The 20,535-nt window shown below is 43.3% G+C and overlaps 1 protein-coding gene across 1 annotated transcript in view; it reads left to right on the top strand.

Annotated features, from left to right (window-relative positions):
• LOC307116923 (LIM and SH3 domain protein 1-like) overlaps positions 1-20,535 on the top strand; it is a 161,958-nt gene that overhangs the window by 70,251 nt on the left and 71,172 nt on the right. Inside the window, exon 3 of the mRNA XM_079801443.1 lies at positions 14,634-14,718. Within this exon, the coding sequence (XP_079657569.1) occupies positions 14,634-14,718 (85 nt within the window). The remainder of the gene's footprint in view (positions 1-14,633; positions 14,719-20,535) is intronic.

Raw genomic sequence — 20,535 nt, 5'->3', positions numbered from 1 at the left:
ATCTAACAGAGGAAAACATCCACCGTCTTCGCGATTTCAATGCCAGATTTGCACAACGTCAGCTGCGTGAAAAAAACACTGCCGGTGCGTGGATGCACGACGCGCGCTGCACATTTCACGGAGGACAACACAAACTTCCACAAACTTCGCGAGTTCAATACAGGATATGCACAACGGCTTGTCCTGAAAGCTGGATTTACAAACAGAAGCTGTTTACGGGCCACAACCTGTAAGTCTGATTTATTTTTCATCGATGTGTTTTCCTGTAATAGGTTAATTGTACGTTGTAGCAAGGAAGTAAACAGATGACAACGCTGTTCTGCAAACCAGTCTGTTAAATGCTCATTCATACTTAACGTTATCCGACGAACACCTAACGTTACAAACATTAACGTTAAAATCTCAACAGCGAACCTGGCATTAGTGTAAATGATTCTTTGATTAGATCTTTTATGTATTGTTTATCTACAGGCTTGCTAAACATGCTTCTGTGTGTGATTTGGCTAACTTACTAGTTAAAGCCAGTGCTTAGTGTTCGTTTTGGGTTAACGTTAGTTCTTGCAACAGATATTTGGCTATAATCGTTCTAAAAATACAAAAGTTAAAGTGCCATTCAGTAGCGATCATTATAGATCTGCAGTCTTTACTCTCGAGGACTGAGCAGGTTCTGCTCGATCATCTTCACTCAAATGTTCTGGGTCTGATTCGAGCTCATATGGTTTTATTGACGCCGTTGTTTCTAATACTGAACAGCCTCCGGTAAGGGGCGTGGCGTTTCCGACGTGCACTGCGGTTAGCGAATCACAACACACTGGGCCAGCTAACCAATCTGAGCCCACTGCGTATTTTTGAGGGACTGGCTTCATACAACCCGGAAAGCATCAGACCGTTTTACAAGGAGGGACAGAGTAGTGTAGAATAAAGGTCAAATATATGAAAAATAAGGCAATTTTTTTTTAAACGAAGCATGAACACATGTTACAGTGCACCCCACAAACACAGCCAAGCCTTCAAAAGAATGTGTTTTACCACCCCTTTAAAGTCAAGTCCATCCATCCATCCATCTTCTTCCGCTTATCCGGGGCCGGGTCGCGGGGGCAGCAGTCTAAGCCGAGATGCCCAGACTTCCCTCTCCCTAGACACTTCCTCTAGCTCTTCCGGGGGGACACCGAGGCGTTCCAAGGCCAGCCGGGAGACATAGTCCCTCCAGCGTGTCCTCGGTCTTCCCCGGGGCCTCCTCCCGGTTGGACATGCCCGAAACACCTTCCCGGGAAGGCGTTCAGGAGGCATCCGGAACAGATGCCCGAGCCACCTCAGCTGTCCCCTCTCGATGTGGAGGAGCAGCAGCTCTACTCCGAGTTCCTCCCGAGTGACTGAGCTCCTCACCCTATCTCTAAGGGAGCGCCCAGCCACCCTGCGGAGAAAGCTCATTTCGGCCCCCTGTATCCGGGATCTTGTCCTTTCGGTCATGACCCAAAGCTCATGACCATAGGTGAGAGTAGGAACGTAGATTGACCGGTAAATCGAGAGCTTCGCCTTACGGCTTAGCTCTTTCTTCACCACGACAGACCGGTACATCGACCGCATTACTGCAGAAGCTGCACCGATCCGTCTGTCAATCTCCCGTTCCATCCTCCCCTCACTCGTGAACAAGACCCCTAGATACTTAAACTCCTCCACTTGGGACAGGAACTCTCCACCAACCTGGTCAAGTGATTTCAATAAACAAGACCGTTAACCCCCTCGGTGCGATCGACTCGTTTTTTTTCTTATCATTGCCAAAGAGACTCAAATAACTCTGTCGTTTTTTATCATTCAGGCAAGTGTTATACATCATTATAATCTGTTAAGTTTCTATTTTTTTGTGTACAGTAAAAATAAAAACAAAATGCTCTAGCTTAGTGAAAATTTATCACACAAATGAGACATATGTCTAAAGAAATGTTGAAATGTCAGGTTTTAAATAATGTAAACCAAATCGAAAACAAATATTTTGTGTTTATGTAATCTGTTTGAAAACAGAGAGATGTCAGTCGTTTGCGAGCCTCTTCATTATCCGCTAATGCGACCACACCCACGGAGGGCGCATTCTATTGAGATTAAAATACTGACGATCCATACCAACGCCCACATCAACTCAAATAAACACATCGTTTTGAGGCGCGTTGAGGAATAATCTCATCGTGGAATTAACCTCATGAAAAGCTGTTCATTTCTGAGAGCAACGGATTCCGCTGCTGAGTGTAAGGTAGGCTAAGTTTATTCTGTTAGCATCTGTGAATATTAAATGCAAAAACCTGCACGAGGACGCACTGAAGCTTTCTTTGTTTAAATTAGATCAAAATTACTGGTAGATGTAAGTAATTACCTTGACAAACTATACATCAGACTCAAGCTTCCATTTTTTACCTCTGATCTATTCTCAAAATCTTATAGTGACTAGGGATGGGCGATATGGACTTAAAAATGTATCCCGATATTTTCTAGTATTTATTGCGATAACGATATCAATGACGATAAATGTAGTATCATTCCCCATGTTTTTGGATACAAGTGATCCGCTCCGGGTTCCCTTGCGAGAGTCCTCTCGTATTGCGTTTTGCTAAAACGCTATGGGGGAAATTCCTTTCCTCGAGATATTGAAGCAAATTTTTATCCAAAAATACCTTTTATACGCAGTGCAGCTGCACAACTCTCAGCAGGAAGCAGCTGCGTGCTGATTGGCTGTGCCGCTGCAACTGCAGCAACCTATAGCGAGACCGTGGGGCGGGACGGACCAATCAGGTCCTTCCAAATTCCTGCCACAAGGGGCAACAGAATTTGCATAGCCAAGGGTATATAAGACCCACTCTCGCAAGGTTAGTCAGATAAATTCTTCTTCAGCGACTTGCAATCGTTGAGCTCTGGATAGAAGCCTGCCGTCGACACGCACCCAGCGGAACACTGCAGCCTGAGGACATCGGATTCTCCGCCTTCAGCCTGCCTTCCAGCTGCGCCATCCGGCACTATATCCTTTCATACCTTCTGTTTTTACAAACATTCAAAAAAGAGCCGAGACGTTGTTGCAAATGTCTCGTTCCTGCGCCTCGTGCAGAGGTTTTATCGCGGACGAGGATCGGCACATCATCTGCGTGTCATGTCTCGGACGAGACCACACGCAGGCTGCACTCAACCAGGGCGGCTGCCCTGAGTGCGACGAGCTGGCGCTGCAGACCCTTCGGGCTCGGCTCGCCATCTTCGACTCGGATCCCGTCCCTTGCTCCCAGCCTCTAGAGCCACGGAAGAAAAAACGTCGCAACCAGAGGCCACCGGAGCGCTCTGACGAGCACACGCCGGGCATGTCCCCTCGTGCCTCGCCATCGCCCGTGTTGTTCGTCGACGAACAGCACAGCTCCCCTCGCATGGCGGCTGCTGCTGTTTCGTTCGGCGGACCGGAGGAGGAAGAGGATGACAGCCTTTCCCTTGCTGCATCCGGAAGCGGGTGGTCGGATGCCGCCTCGGAGCACGCCACTTCGACGCGGACGGCTAGCGGCGTCATAACCTCAGTCGACGCTGAGCTTATGCGCTTGCTCACCAAGGCCGTGGACGACCTCGGCATTGACTGGTCTCAGCCCGAGGAGCCCACGAGAAGCCGACTGGATGAGTGGTATTTCGAGAACCGCCGTCAACCGACCGCTCAAAGACCCGCTCCCTTCTTCCCAGAAGTCCACGAGGAGCTAACAAAATCGTGGAAGGCGCCATTTTCTTCTCGCGCCAAATCCTCCTTTTCTCCAGCGCTCTCGGTAGTCGATGGCGCTCAGAAAAAAGGATATCAAGCCCTTCCTCCCCTCGAGGAAGCCGTCGCTGCACACCTTTGCCCGCCCTCCGCCAGAGGATGGCAGTCAAAGACTGTGCACCCTTCCAAGGTTTGCCGCACTACGTCCAGCCTCGCCGGTCGAGCATTCGCCTCCGCCGGCCAGGCGGCGTCAGCGCTACACTCTATGGCTCCTCCGTTCCCTGGACGAGTCTGTTCCTGACAACGAGGCTCTGAAGGATCTGCGCGGCGCCACTGACTTGGCCCTGCGCGCCACCAAGGCCAATGCTCAGGCGATCGGCAGATGCATGGCCAGCCTGACGGTGTTGGAGCGCCATTTGTGGCTTAACTTAACTGAGATGAAGGACACGGACAAGACCGCTTTCCTGGACGCGCCCATTTCGCCTTCAGGATTGTTTGGTTCCGCCGTGGTTGGGTTCACGGAGCGCTTCACTGAGGCACAGAAGGCTTCGCAGGCAATGCGACATTTCCTGCCTAAGCGTTCCAGCTCCTCCGCTAGCCGTCACGCTTAAGCTGGACCAGCCCAGCCCACCAAGGCGCCGCCTTCAGCTCGCCAGCCTCACGCGGCTTCCAAGCCCGGTCAGCGTTCCCGCTCTACGAGCCGCAGCAGACCGCCGGAGCGTCGAGGTCCACGACCCAGCAGTGTGTCGAAACCTGAGCCTCCGAAGCCGTCCTAGCCAGAGGTATGAAGAGAAGGCGGATAGTGCCCGCTTCGGCCGGTGTACCGCCTCGCTCTCTTCTAAAACGTTCCCCAGCTCCCTTCAAGGCGGCTGGGAACGCCACATTCACAGCCAACGAGCCCGCAAGCAAGCGCGCTCGCCTGTACACAAACGCCGTTTTCACGGCGACCCATATGAGTCACAAAAAGAGTTTTTTCTCTGTAGGCAATGTACCAGCATTAAAGCATGTACCCCTACACTCAAGCACTCCCCAATGTTCCCCAGCCCCCTGCACTCAGGTGGCTGGAAACATAATTCTCACAGTCAACGAGCCCGCACTCAAACGCGCTCGCCTGTACACAAGCACCAATACTCTATGTCCCCCGGCCCCCTGCACTCAGGTGGCGGGAAACATTTCCCTCATAAGCGGCAACTTAGCGCAAGGTTATCGGGCCACCGAGTCCCTGTTACTCAGCGACTCGCCCCACAGATTAATTCAGCCCCTGGCTTCGAAGGCCGAGGCCTGGCGGGCCATTCCCGGCATTTCGAAATGGGTGTTGAACATAATAGAACGAGGTTACTCGCTACAGTTTGCTCGCAGACCACCGCGCTTTCGCGCCGTGGAAGAGACAACGGTGAGAAGCGACAAAAGTCACGTGCTTCGAACCGAGATATCAAAACTGTTAATAAAGGGAGCGGTAGAAGCCGTACACCCCTCACAGAGCGAGTCGGGCTTTTACAGCCGTTACTTCCTTGTACCAAAAAAGGACGGTGGTCTAAGACCCATCCTAGATCTCAGACATCTGAACAAAGCCCTTATGAAGCGCCCGTTCAGAATGTTGAGAATGAAACAAATCCTCGCGCACATTCGCCCGGGAGATTGGTTTTTCACTGTGGATCTAGAGGATGCCTATTTCCACATACAAATAGCCCCCCATCACAGGCCATTCTTGAGATTCGCCTTCGAGGGGAAAGCATACCAATACAAGGTGCTACCTTTTGGTCTATCTCTAGCCCCCCGCACGTTTACAAAGTGCATGGAAGCGGCGCTAACCCCGCTGAGGCTTCGGGGAATGAGAATTCTCAACTATCTCGATGACTGGCTCATAATAGCTCAGTCAGAGATACAGTTATTAAACCACAGATCTTGGGTTCTCAACCATTTACAATGCTTGGGACTCAGAATCAACGTGGCAAAGAGTTTATTGTCTCCCACACAGAAAGTTTAGTTTCTGGGAACAGTATTGGACTCACTGCAGATGAGCGCGCGGCTGACGTCACAGCGCGCGCTCTCTGTTCGGAACCGAGCGGTTTCCCTCAGGTCCGGTGCACACATTCCTCTCAAACACTTTCAGAGGATGTTGGGTTTCATGGCCTCTGCGGCGCCAGTTCTCAGACTGGGTCTGTTGCACATGTGCCCCCTACAGCACTGGCTGAATCGCCGCGTTCCAGCTCACGCATGGCTTTCGGGCCGATTGCAAATCAAGGTAGACCACAGCTGTGTGTTGGCTCTGGCTCCTTGGAAAAATCCCGTCTGGTACAAGACAGGCGTGAGTTTGGGCACTGTTACGAAGTGGAAAGTTATCTCGACAGACGCATCCAACCTAGGTTGGGGAGCCCTTCACGAGGGCAGGCCGATCTCCGGTCTCTGGTCAGACTCGGAGAAGAGCCTTCATATAAACTGTCTAGAGATGAAAGCGGTCACGATATCGCTAAGAGCTTTCCTTCCGTACATAAAACACCACCATGTCCTGATCCGAACGGACAGCAGGTCGGTGGTAGCCTATATAAATCGCCAAGGCGGTCTGAGATCTATCGATCTGCACTCAATGGCGGAAGAAGCCCTAATATGGGCAGAGCTGAGAGCGACTCACGTGCCAGGCATTCTGAATTTGGGTCCGGACATGCTGTCCAGGGGCAAAGTGTCCTCAGCAGAGTGGTCTCTTATAATTCAGACAATTTGGGGAAAGTTTGGACAGGCAAAAGTGGATCTTTTCGCCTCACAAGACAATGCTCAATGCCGAATATATTTCTCCAAGCACGAGGATGCGTTGGCCCACGAATGGCCCAACCTTCCTCTTTATGCGTTTCCCCCAATCTCAATGTTACCTCAGGTCATAGAGAGGATCAGGGAGAGCAAATGCGCTGTGCTTTTAATTGCCCCGCTTTGGAGAAATCAACCTTGGTTCTCACTGCTGAGTCAGATGTCAGATACAGCTCCGTGGCCGATCCCGCTGAGGAGAGACCTCCTCATGCAGGCGTAACGGCAGATCTGGCATCCCCGTCCCGATCTATGGGCGCTTCATGTTTGGCCCATCAACGGGTACATGAGAACCTTTCTGAAAGCGTAATGAATACTATTACTGAAGCTAGAGCCCCCACAACTAGGCGGCTCTATTCAGGTAAATGGTCAGTCTTTTCAGACTGGTGTAAAGCGCGAAGTCTGACCCCACATGATTGTGCAGTGTCAGAGGTGCTTACATTTTTACAAGAGCTTCTGGACGCGGGTCGCTCCCCCTCCACGCTCAAAGTTTATGTGGCTGCTATAGCAGCGTATCACATTCAAGTGAACGGACTGTCACTAGGAAAGAACGATCTCATTGTTCGCTTCCTTAAAGGGGCTAGAAGGCTTCACCCACCTCGCCCCCCTTCAGTCCCTATATGGGACCTGTCCACGGTCCTGGATGCCATGAAGAGCTCTGCATTTGAGCCTCTGCATTCTGTGAGCTTAAAGCTCCTGTCACTAAAGACCGCTTTTCTGCTAGCGATTGCATCAGTTAAGCGAGAGGGTGATCTGCACGCGCTCTCTGTGAGTGCCTCGTGTCTGGAATTTGGGCCAAACGACTCCAAAGTCGTCCTCAAACCAAGACATGGATATGTACCTAAAGTGCTTTCAACTCCTTTCAGAGCACAGGTCATTTCACTTTCAGCACTTTCATCACAGTTAGATGAAATAGATGCTAATTTGCTCTGTCCTGTCAGAGCGCTGAGAATATACATAGAGCGTTCCGCTGCTTACAGGCAAACTGAACAGCTCTTTGTATGCTTTGGCGGCCGCACCCGAGGGTACGCGGTTACAAAGCAGACCCTGTCACGGTGGATAGTGGATGCCATCTCACTGGCCTATGAGTCTAAAGATCTCAGCTGCCCCTTAGGCATTAAAGCCCATTCTACTAGAGGCATGGCCTCTTCGTGGGCTTGGTCTACTGGCATTTCTCTGAATGATATCTGTGCGGCGGCGGGCTGGGCCTCCCCGTCCACTTTTATCAGATTCTATAATTTAGATGTTCCGGCTTTACAAGCTGGGCTTCTTGCTGTATGAACAGATTTAACCCCTTAAGGCTCGATAAGTCCGGCCTGGGTTGAATATTGTTTAAGTCATAAGCATATTCCTTATACGGCCCGAAGTATCTGGCCACTCATTATTCCTGACCCGACTATGTCTGGTCTATACTTATTATTGCACGTATATCGTGTTCATTCTCATTAGGGCCCGACTCAGGTCTGGCTCATTCTGAATTATTGATATCATATTACGGGCCCACCTAGGTTGGCCTGGGTTTGGTGTCGTCGGCTTTAGAGCCGTTAAGCAAGCACAGCGTTTTGCATTGGTCCCCCATAGCGTTTTAGCAAAACGCAATACGAGAGTACTCTCGTAAGGGAACGTTTCGGTTACTAACGTAACCTCGGTTCCCTAAGATGAGGGAACGAGTATTGCGTTTTGCTTGCCGTGCTTGCTCACTTGCTCAGGAGTCGCTTCAGTCGATTAACCTGACTAACCTTGCGAGAGTGGGTCTTATATACCCTTGGCTATGCAAATTCTGTTGCCCCTTGTGGCGGGAATTTGGAAGGACCTGATTGGTCCGTCCCGCCCCACGGTCTCGCTATAGGTTGCTGCAGTTGCAGCGGCACAGCCAATCAGCACGCAGCTGCTTCCTGCTGAGAGTTGTGCAGCTGCACTGCGTATAAAAGGTATTTTTGGATAAAAATTTGCTTCAATATCTCGAGGAAAGGAATTTCCCCCATAGCGTTTTAGCAAAACGCAATACTCGTTCCCTCATCTTAGGGAACCGAGGTTACGTTAGTAACCGAAACGTTTTCCATGCATTTGTGTAGTAGGCTAACGTTACCTTTTGAGTTATCCGACCACGTTTTTTTTGTGCAAATTTTACACGAAAGAAAACGCAACAGCATAAATGGTTCTTGAAAAATCTTACCAACAGTATGACAAATTAATTTCAGGTAAGGTTCAAAGATAATACAAAGTGTTTTACATTTAAACCCCACAAAACTATATTTTATACATTGTCGTGTTTGTTTAGAAATAAATAATGGACGAATGGAGTCTTTAAACACCTCAGATGTAAAGATATTCACTGTAAAAGTGAGGCCAAAATGAATGGGAGTCAATGGGATGCTAACAGCAGGTGATGGCTTGGTTAGCAATGGCCGCGCCTATGGGTGGTACGCTTTCCGGGGGCTGGATTACCCCCTTGATATAGACGAGTAGCCTACGTTTTAGCGCCAATTTTCTCGCACTTTGGACTTTGGACTAGGGCTGTCACGATATCAGATTTTTCACACCACGGTTATTGTGGCCAAAAAAAATCACGATATCGATATATCGCGATATCTATAGAACCTTGGGGGAGAAAGTTATCAAATGAATTGGTAACACTTTACAATAAGGTTGTATTAGTTGACATTAGTTAATGCATTAGTTAACGAAGTAACCATGAACAACAGCTGTTTAGCATTAGTTAATCTTCTTTGTTAATCTAAGTTAATATAGAGCTGTTCATGGTTTGTTCATGTTAGTTCACAGTGCATTTTAGCAAGATTTTAATAATGCATTAGTAAATGTTGAAATTAACAAAGATTAATAAGTGCAGTTCATTATTAGTTCATGGTAACTAATGTAACTAAAGTTAATTAAAGAACCTTATTGTAAAGTGTTACCAATTAAATTTTACTTAATAAACTATGAGACCGCGACCATCGACTGGCTCTGACTGGTGACTCTGACCGCCGCGTTCCTTCAGCGCAGCGAAGATAAATTGAGCGAAGAGATCAGGAGTAAATGTCTTCCGAAATTCTTTCGAGGCGGATTTAAATTCGATCACGCAGATCCACCGCTCCCACCACGCGCTGCGCTCAGAGCACCGAGTGCTGAAGGGGCACTACAAGAAGATGCAAGAAAAGACGCAAACGGCCGCCAGTGAAACTGAAAGTAGCCCAAAGGCTCAGAATCAGATGCTCAAAAACACAATAATCTCCATTAAAACGAATGAGACTAAATGCTCTTACCAGTGCTTAGGTCGCTCGTTTTCCTATTACGGCCTTTGATCTTGAAATGAGCCGATAAATAAAATACAGGGAGTGCAGAATTATTAGGCACGTTGGTTTTCTGATCATATTTTTTTTCCAGGCACATTTGACCAATTCCAAACCACAGTAATCCTAATAACTACTATTGATTTAGTATTTAATAATGTATAAGTGATATATAATTGTTCATGAAGGCTGGAAATGAAAATCACCTTATATTCAGGTGTGCAGAATTATTAGGCATGTTTTCTTTTACAGATAAATTGAGCCAAAAAAGAGATTTAACATTATATTAATATATGCAAAACGGACTTCAGGATGGACTAAAATGAACTCCCAAAACGTACTGCCAGATTCTGGAAGATGAATTCTTCAAACAGTGGTACTAGAGGATGTGGTGCTGGTCCTTCAAGAGTCACTCTCAACCTATCTGTCCATAAAGCCTATAAAAAAACCTTCTTCATGTATTTTACAACACATCAGCTTGTGATTCTTATCTAGTGGGGGTCATTTTTTAGGATTCTTTACCTAACTGAAGTCTCTGAGATCCTGACACCTTGCACTTCTGGAGACTCCAGGTAGGTTGCAGCTTTGGAAAATGGTTGCGCTGGAGACTAAAGGGTTCCTGATGGTTTCACCCTTAATTCTTCACCTTAATTCTTAATTCTTTTGCAGTTAACAGGTGTCTTTTCTTCACCACCTGTTTTTGTCAGATCCTGCTGACCCAACGAGCATTTCACTGTCCAATGGTCATGCCTTAACTGCAATGTCTAGTATTGCATTAGTATTGCATCCTTCTCATGGGCATTTAATACTTTTTGACTTTTCAGTCTGAGTTAAATCTCTTTTTTGGCTCAATTCATCTGTAAAAGAAAACATGCCTAATAATTCTGCACACCTGAATATAAGGTGATTTTCATTTCCAGCCTTCATGAACAATTATATATCACTTATTCTTTATTAAATACTAAATCAATAGTAGTTATTAGGATTACTGTGGTTTGGAATTGGTCAAATGTGCCTGGAAAAAAAATATGATCAGAAAATCAACGTGCCTAATAATTCTGCACTCCCTGTAGCCTACAACTCATATCTGTTGCTTTCGTTGTCGTGAACTGAATTTGCATAGCCTATAGAGTGGGAATTGAAGATTGGATTTATATTCATTTTACGGAGAGGTATAAGGTAAGACAATGCATGTTTTTATTTTTATAGTTTAGATTGTGTAGCCTGTTTCGTTTGCAGGCGCCGTTGCGTGCGAGCCGGCCTCAGCTTGTCAAAAATTTGTTTTTACTGTGGTGGTGATAGTAAACAAACTTACATTGTGATATGCTAAGTGTTTTATATATATAAGGATTTTATTATAGGCAAGACAAGTCAAGTGTTGATTTGAGAGGATAAATTGATCAAACATAAGGTTAACTCACTGTCGGCCGCTGGCCGCTAGGTCATTAGGAAAAAAACTAAAACTTTAATTTAACTAACGAAAATTGCCCCAAACATTTTTTCTAAATTAACTTAATAAAGAAACAAAACGAAATATAACAAATTTGACATTACAAACAAAGCTGAACTATTTTTATGGCTGCAACAGTGTGTAATAGAGAGGGAGGAAAAAACACGGCTCAGTCGGACACCGGAGTATTTACGCGTCATGTTATCATACCAGTCCTGTTCATTTTAAATATTGTGGTTATCGCAAATACCGGTATATTGCCACACCCTAAATTAACACGATGTCGATATTTTGTGCTTTGAATATCACTGTTATCGTCAATACCGGTATATTGTGACACCCCTACTTTGAACCCTGGCTAACAAGCGAATAGTGTCCGAGCGATGGCGCCGCAAGCTTGTGCAGAGCTGTCAGAATCAATCCGTGCATTTATTAGAAAACGTAACATTTTGCAGTTTATTTAGTAATTGTTTAAGGCCATTTCGCGATTATCATGTGTATATAAATAAACTTATAGCAAGTAGCTAATCAGTGTCTGGTCTACTAAGTTATTAAGTAAAGTTATAAACTAAAGTTGTCCTATAACAGACGAACATCATCACATCTACCCCCCCCCCCCGACGGCGGTTATGTTACAAACCGTCACATTTGACTCGCATCATAACCGTCAAAACCAATTCTGAAACCGGCACACCCCTAGTTGTAATGTTTAATAATTTATTTTAGAATTCAAAAATTTAAGCTTCGAAGAAAAAGTGGATTTTTGTTTGTATATGCTGTCAATTATAGTTCATAGAAATAAAATCGGAATCGGCAAAATTGGTATTGGCCAATCTCATTAACAAAAAATCGGAAATCAGAATCGGCCAAGAAAATTGCAATCGGTGCATCTCTGATTACAGTCCGCTCGTTTTTACCCGGGACAGATGGAATAGCGTTCTGTGACTGTGCGTTAAGCTGGAGAAGGCTGTATGCGGGAATTTTGAAAATGGCTTTGTAAGGATGTTAACTAATACATTAATTTATTCTCCTCTGTCAGCCATTGGTGTTTGAAAAAACGCTATTAAAACTACAGATGTTTTATCTTGTGCGGTTTGCTGGTTATTCTGACTAGGCTACTAGTACGCTCTCTGACAATCCAATCAAAGGACGTGAACATTAGGGCTGGGGCGGTTACCGCAATACCGCGGTCACGTGACGCCTACCGCGGGTCTGAAATCGTCACCGCCATCACCGCAAAAAAAACCCAAAAAACATGGGCCTGCACATGTGTGCACGTTGTGTCTAATTCCATGGATTCATTGATTCTAATGACATGGATTGTTACTAATGACGTGTGTCTTATATGGATTCAAGGTTTTCTAAACAAAACTTCATCAAAAGATGGAGCAAATACGACCTTTCGCGAGTTGGGGAGCACAATGTTCCATTATAACATTTAATTCGTATTGACTATTAGGCCCATATGCGAGAGTAAGCTACCTGTGTAATGTCTTGTAGCCTATAATTTGAATTTCATTTTACTAAAGCATAAAAAAAGGCGTATAAGCAGGACCTTCAGAAAGAACAAACTGAGCAGGACCTGCCTCAGCCCTCCTTAGTACTGGTAAGTTTTAACTCTCTTCCAACTATGTTTGGGAAAGATTGACTACAAATAAGCTGGGTATGCGAAAATTAATTCAATATAATCAATAAATAATCTATTGTAGGCAATTAAATATAAGTTGGCTATGTGATTCTGAAATTCCAATTTCATTAAAAGGCTATCGAAAAAGATATCCGTCTGGCAGGCTTACAATCACAGTAGTGTGCGACACTTTAAATTAAATAGCCTTCGTTAAATATTTGAACCACTGAGACAAAAGCGCAAACGAGATGTATAAATTAATATAAATATGTAAAAATATGTAATATAAATATAAATAATAAGTAATATACAAGTGTGAGCAGCGACACTTTGTTAAATTAAATAGCCTTCGTTAAATAGCACCACTGAGACAAAAGCGCACATGAGATAGGCATATAGGCCTATATATAAATTAATATAAATATGTGAAAATATGTAATATAAATAACATAAATAATAATTATATATATATATATATATATATATATATATATATATATATATATATATATATATATATATATATATATACATACATACATACATACATACATACATACATACATACATACATACATACATACATACATACATACATACATACATACATACATACAATCATGGTAGTGTGAGCTGGGACTATTTGTTAAATTAGCCTAAATAGTCTTCGTTAAATAGCCTTGAACCACTGAGACAAAAGTGCACACCACACAAGATAAAATTAATGTAAATTAATATAAATATTTAAATGTTATAAAATATAAACATAAATAATATTCATATTATATATTATATTATATATAAAAGTAGCATAATATACAATCACGGTAGTGTGAGCAGCGGGACACTTTGTTAAATGAAATAGCCTTTAGCCTTCGTTAAATAGTCTTCATTAACCACTGAGACAAAAGCACACACGAGGTGTCAATTGTAAATGTAAATTAATAGCCTGAATTTGTAAAAATATGTAATATAAAAATATAAATACTAAAAATATAAATAATATATTATATGCGCTAGAGTGTGCGCGAAAGTCGTTAGTTTATTGTTTGATGACGACGACTGTAATCTGAAAGTAAAAATATGGGAAATAAATAAACATGAACAAATAAATATATATTACTGATCAATACCGATAAATAAAAATGTGTTTGTTTGTCTTTGTTTATGCTGTTCCATCTTCAGATCTCTCAGTCGTGATCTGATCTGCTCTCTCAGCAAAAAATATAAAGACTGGGATGTAAACCATAGCCTAGTCTATATTTCGTTTTGCCAGCACTTTTTTTCAAATATCATTCCATTTCTGTTCTAATTGTTCCTGTCCTAAACGTGAAAAAAATAAATGTAAAATAAACATGTTCCTTATTATGTTCAATTGCCTGCGCTGGTGTGTGCGTGTGCGAAAGTCGAGCGGGAGCCATTTAATGCGGTTAACCGCTGAACCGCGGGAATTTCTTGCTTTTCAACCGCGGTAAGAAAAAATCCATACCGTCCCAGCCCTAGTGAAAATGCTGACGTTATTGTACGCCAGCTAGATGGCCCCGCTGTCGCCAACTCGAAATCTGATTGGCTGATTAAATCGGAGTGATTATCTGATTGGTTAAAGTTTCATTGCCATTCATTTTAAGCTACTATGGTGGAAGAATGCACACTACAGAATGCTCTAATGTATTGAACATGAAACATTTTTTGGAAGTGTTAAGTGCATGTTATCTGAAATAAATGTTGTTAATGCCTATGTGTTTACAGGCACTACCCTAAAACATCCTTCACCATAGTGGCTGATACACCAGAGAACCTTCGACTCAAGCAGCAGAGCAAGATGCAGAGTCACGTAAGTGTCCATTCACTAAGCCCGGTCACTTTTCTCCCTTTCCTATATCCATTTTTATTCCCAGTTGTTAGATTGGATGGGATCTCTATGTCAGAAATATCAAATCCGTTTGTCTGGTGTGTGCAACCCAGCTAACCTGTCGATAGAAAGTCTTGTCTAGTACCTCAAGACTCTATTAACAACCTTCTATCAGCCCGAGAGTTTGACTTAGAAAGCCAGAGAAGAGCAGAAGCATTTTTATTGAATAATCTTAGTTGCCTATGTCTCAATGCTCAGACTTCATCTAGATGTTACTCTACTCAATGCTATGGCTTTGTCTGACGAAATTCACTGTAAAAAAGACAATTAATACTCAAATATAATTTCCATCTTAAGTTAATTTATGAGACGCTTGCAATGCAGCGCTAAGGCTGTTGTCTGTTATATTGACTTCTTATAAAATAAGAAGCAACTATATTAAAAACATTGATTAATATTAAGATAGAATTTATACAAAACGGAAACAGGCCAAATAAATCTCGTCTAACCTTCAGGGCGTGAAGAAATATAGAGCTGAGTATCGTCAGCATAACAATGAAAACTAACTCCATGCTTCCTAATGATATCTCCCAGTGGTAGCATGTACAGGGTGAAGAGTAGCGGTCCTAGCACTGAGCCTTGTGGTACTCCATACTGAACTTGTGCTCGGTGTGACATCTCTTCATTTACTGCTACAAACTGACAATGGTCAGACAGGTATGATTTAAACCATGCCAATGCAATTCCACTAATGCCTACATCATTTTATTGTCTATTCAAAAGAATGTTGTGGTCGATAGTATCGAATGCAGCGCTAAGATCGAGTAAAACTAATAGAGAGATACAACCATGATCGGAGGATAAGAGTAAATCATTTGTAACTCTGATGAGAGCAGTCTCAGTACTATGATACGGTCTAAATCCTGACTGGAAATCCTCACAAATTCCATTTCTTTCTAAAAAGGAACATAATTGTGAAGACACTGCCTTTTCAAGTATTTTTGACAGAAAGGTTAGATTTGAGATTGGCCTGTAATTGACATTCTGTAGGATCAAATTGCGTTTTTTAATAAGTGGTTTAATAATAGCCAACTTAAAAGTTTTCGGTACATATCCTAATGACAAAGATGAATTAATGATATTAAGAAGAGGATCTATGACCTCTGGTAGCATCTCTTTTAATAGCCTAGTCGGTATAGGGTCGAGCATACATGTTGTTGATTTTGATGATTTAACGAGTTTAGCCAATTCTTCTTCTCCTATAGCAGTGAATGTGTGTAATTTTTTCTCAGTGACACTATAATACTCTGTCTGATGTGATACTGTAGTAGACGGTTGCATGGTAAAAATTTTCTTCCTAATATTATCAATCTTACATGTAAAGAAGTTCATAAAGTCATTACTGCTGTGCTGTTTACAAACATCAGAAGGTGAAGCTTTATTTTTGGTTAATTTAGCCACTGTATCGAATAAATACCTAGGGTTGTGTTTGTTTTCTTCCAAGAGAGTCGAGAAATAAGCAGATCTAGCAGTTTTTACGGCCTTTCTGTATGCGATCATACGCTCTTTCCACGAATTACGAAATACCTCTAGTTTTGTTTTCTTCCAGTTGCGCTCCATTTTTCTGGCTGCTGTTTTAAGGGCCCGGGTGTACTCGTTGTACCACGGCGTTGGACTATTTTCTTTAATCTTCTTTAAGCGCAGAGGAGCAACTGTGTCTAAAGTACTGGAAAAGAGAGAGTCAATAGTTTCTGTTGCAACATCGAGTTCTTCTATACTATCTGGGATGCTGAGGAGATGATGCTGATGAGGAAGATTATTTAAAAAGCGATCTTTAGTGACGGCAGTGATTGTCCTGTCCTTTTTTAACCCTTAATCGCCCCTCAAGTAGGGTTTACGTTTGAGTCCCTTGGGGTCAGATAGACCCCAAACTTTTACAGAGCGATTGCATAAGGAAATATAATTTTTTTACATGGAAAACTATAGTGGTGTCAACAATAATCGATTCAGCGATGCATCGCAATGCGGGGCATGCACGATTCAGCATCGATGCGGCAAAGTGCCATAATCGATTATGTCACCGTTTATTTTCTGACCTTGAGTTGGACAATAAAGTTGTGAAGTTTCAATTAGCCTACTTCCAAGGTCATAACAACAACAATCAAGATGGCTGAGGCGGAGGGAGATGATCGCGATAGACGGGTAATTAAAAACGCACCCAAAGCTTGGAAAGCGGACATCTGGGCACATTTCGGATTCTGACGCCGGCTTCACACCGCACGCGTTAGCAGGGCAGGAGCGGTGGGTATGGAGAGCTGGAGCCCGCGCCCCGATTGTGGATTCACACTGGCAGCGTTTGTCTCGCGCAGATATTGCAAATACAGACAAATATTGTACATTATGTCACATTTTCCGGTCTTCTCCTCCGAGCCCCGTCTGTCTCGTGCTTTGATTTATGATGGGCAGCATATGCTGTGATTGTAAAACACACGGGGCACTTCACTACATGATTTCATGGTGAAATTTGTTATTTTCCATGTTAATCTGGTCAGTTTCGATCAAGAACAATCCACTGTGGCTTTAAATCAGCGTGGCAAAAATAGACTCGGCGCCGAAACGATCGCGGCACTGCTGCTTCTGCTCCTGCGATGCGCTGCCGCGCCGCCTCTGCGTGCGATGTGAATGATCTAATCTGTTAACATAGGCGCCGCAAAAAATATGCGCTGCTTACGCCCTGCTAACGCGCCTGCCACACTAAAATCAAGCACGAGAATTGACGAGTCCCTATGGCAACGTTACTGTGTGTGTTGCACTGAATATTTGTATTGCTGGGTGCCTGGGTGGTGGTTGTTGTTACAATAGTGTGACTGTAATTACGGATTAATATTTGCACAGGAGTTCATGAAGTGCCGTCTTAGAGCTTTTTACTTTGTGTAAAAAAAACACTTATGTTCACTGCTGGAAAAAGTTGGCTTAGTTGGTTATTATTGCTCTATATAATTTCAAATGGTTCTAAAGCAGAGAGAAGAGAAACATTTCTCATTCAAAGCACTGAAAGCAGTGATTTATGTTTTCTTTTTCAGGTTTGAAAATGCCATATCCAATACCCTGTACCATTCAATTTTATTTTATTTAATGACATTTATGTCAAAGATACAGGAGAGTGATAATTCACACATAGCAGCCAATAAAATCTGTTGTTTAATATCTGACTGCTTGTATTGCCTCATGACTGATTAAAAATGTGCCTTGTTGTGTGCAGTAGAATTTTGATGCATCGCAATGCATCGTAGAATCGAATTGAATCGAATCGTTACCTGGTGAATCGTAATCGAATCGAATTGTGAGGGCAGTGCCAATGCACACCCCTAGAAAACTAAATATCATTTTTTTTATTTACTTCTCTACTTACTTCTATACATTTATGCTGTGTTTTTGTGGGTATTTGGTAGTTTTTTACCCATTTACTGCACAAATACTTAACTATGTCATAAATTGGCTCATTAAAAATCATTTTTTATGAAAAAATCACTTGAATGATGATCTTAAATAAATATAAATAGTTTTTGGACATTGCTCTATGTGTTAGGGATAGAATACCGCCATCTGTAGGTTTGTGGAAAAACTTTAGGAATTATAGTTAAAGAGAAAGAGAGTGCAATGACCACATTATCCAATAGAGGTCCATAGGGAAGTTATGCAAAAGTTAAGCTGCCTTTCATCTTTCTTTTATTTGCCCTTTTCCCTCTCTTTCTCATGATTGTTCCATGTTGCATTTGTGCTCTAGTACTTGTCCTTCATTTATGTATGGAATTTTTTCAGATTTATGCCAGTTTCTATAAAAATGCTCTCTGTTGCAGTCACACACATGTTTGTGTGTGTGTGTGCGCGTGTGTGTATGAGACAGAAAGTTCGTTCCACTTTGTGTTTATGCTCTAGGACCAGATCTTGATATAAATGTAGACATTTTCAGATTTATACTGGATTTAGTTGATTTTTTTTTTACAAACAAAGTGAAAAAAAAAGCATTTTTTACATTTTCCCATTCATTGCCAAAATCCAAAAAATGCTCCAGACACCTGTGTTTGTGTGTGTGTGTGCGTGTGAGTGAACATGCTTGTTAGGGCCCAAGCCCTGAAAGGGCGCAGAGCCCTATTGTTCTTCCTCTGTTTCTTATTAGGGCCCAAGCCCTGAAAGGGCGCAGAGCCCTATTGTTCTTCCTCTGTTTCTTATTAGGGCCCAAGCCCAAAGGGCGCAGAGCCCTATTGTTCTTCCTCAGATTATTAGGGCCCAAGCCCAAAGGGCGCAGAGCCCTATTGTTCTTCCTCAGATTATTCTTTGTTAGGGCCCAAGCCCTGAAAGGGCGCAGAGCCCTATTGTTCTTCCTCAGATTATTCTTTGTTAGGGCCCAAGCCCTGAAAGGGCGCAGAGCCCTATTGTTCTTCCTCAGATTATTAGGGCCCAAGCCCTGAAAGGGCGCAGAGCCCTATTGTTCTTCCTCAGATTATTCTTTGTTTTTTTTTTTTTTTTTTTTTTTTTTTTTGACTTCTCGGGTACTTTTGGGGCACTTAACATGCTCGAAAACTCTTGAAACTTCGCACAGGCGTCGGAATGCGCGGCCATCAGAGCCGGGCTGAAGCTGGTACCCGGGCGTGGCAGGGGGGCTCGACAGCGCCCCCTAAAGTGGGGTCTGAAAACTTGGTCCATATATCAAACACACTTGCACGTACATGTTTGAAACTTGGTACACATATAGACCTCATCGGGCCGAACAACTTTCGTGCTCTAAGTTATGCGTCAGCCCTACAGGAAGTGAGCTATTATGGGTTGTTCGGAAAACGCATGCTCTGGAATTTAATATACTCCTCCGAGGCCATTGTTTCGATCATTGCCAAACTCGGTCAGCATTAAGTGAACATATCCAGGATGCTAAATTGCGAGCGGATTTTTGATATCTCGAAAAGTCTGGCCGTGGCGATGCAACGAATTTATGGCGAGAAAAGGGAAACAGGAAGTGTGTTTTAACTTGTGCAAACATTGACTGGTTTGGATGAAACTTCAGCTGTGTGTTCGTTGTAAGAGGCCGATCACATGGATATGACTTTTGTGAGTCAAAGTTATAGCGCCACCAACTGGCAGCAGGAAGTGTGTCACTTTCAAAAATGCTTTGAATCACCATCTTATTTTCACCAGATTTATTTCAAACTTCATCAGTATAATGTGAAAACATGACAGATAGAGACGTATGAAATGGATTCCTGAAATTTCAAATACTGTTGCCATGGCAACGTGTCAAAGTTTAATAATCTTTTGGCTGTTCTGAGGCTCTTAGCATGCTTGAAATTGCTTGAAACTGCTTGAAACTCAACACACACATCAGAGATGTCAGTCAGTACACATGGGCAAAGCCTCAGAAACGGGCGGGGATGAGGGGCTCTCTAGCGCCACCTTTTGACAAAAGTGAAGGGCTTCGTTTCATCTACAATCACCAAACTCAGTATATATATTGACCTCATCGAGCCGGACAACTTTCTAATTTACAGTCATTAGCTCTGACCAACAGGAAGTCAGATATTTTGGTTTGAAGGTGAACTTTTGGTTAAATCGGGGTCTGAGTTTTTACGTTCTCCTCGTAGGCGATTTATTCAATCTCCACCAAACTCGGTCAACATGAAACAAAGATACTGAAGATGCTAAAATGTGAACGGATATTGGATATCTCAAACGGTGTTTCCATGGCAAGGAATTAAATAAGGACAAAAAAGGGGAACAGAAATTCTCTGTGTCTGCTGCTCTCCC

The sequence above is a fragment of the Gobio gobio genome, assembly GCF_949357685.1.
Source record: "Gobio gobio genome assembly, chromosome: 20".
Lineage (NCBI taxonomy): Eukaryota > Metazoa > Chordata > Actinopteri > Cypriniformes > Gobionidae > Gobio > Gobio gobio.
The sequence above is the reverse complement of the archived record's forward strand: the minus strand, read 5'-3'. Positions and strand labels throughout refer to the sequence as shown.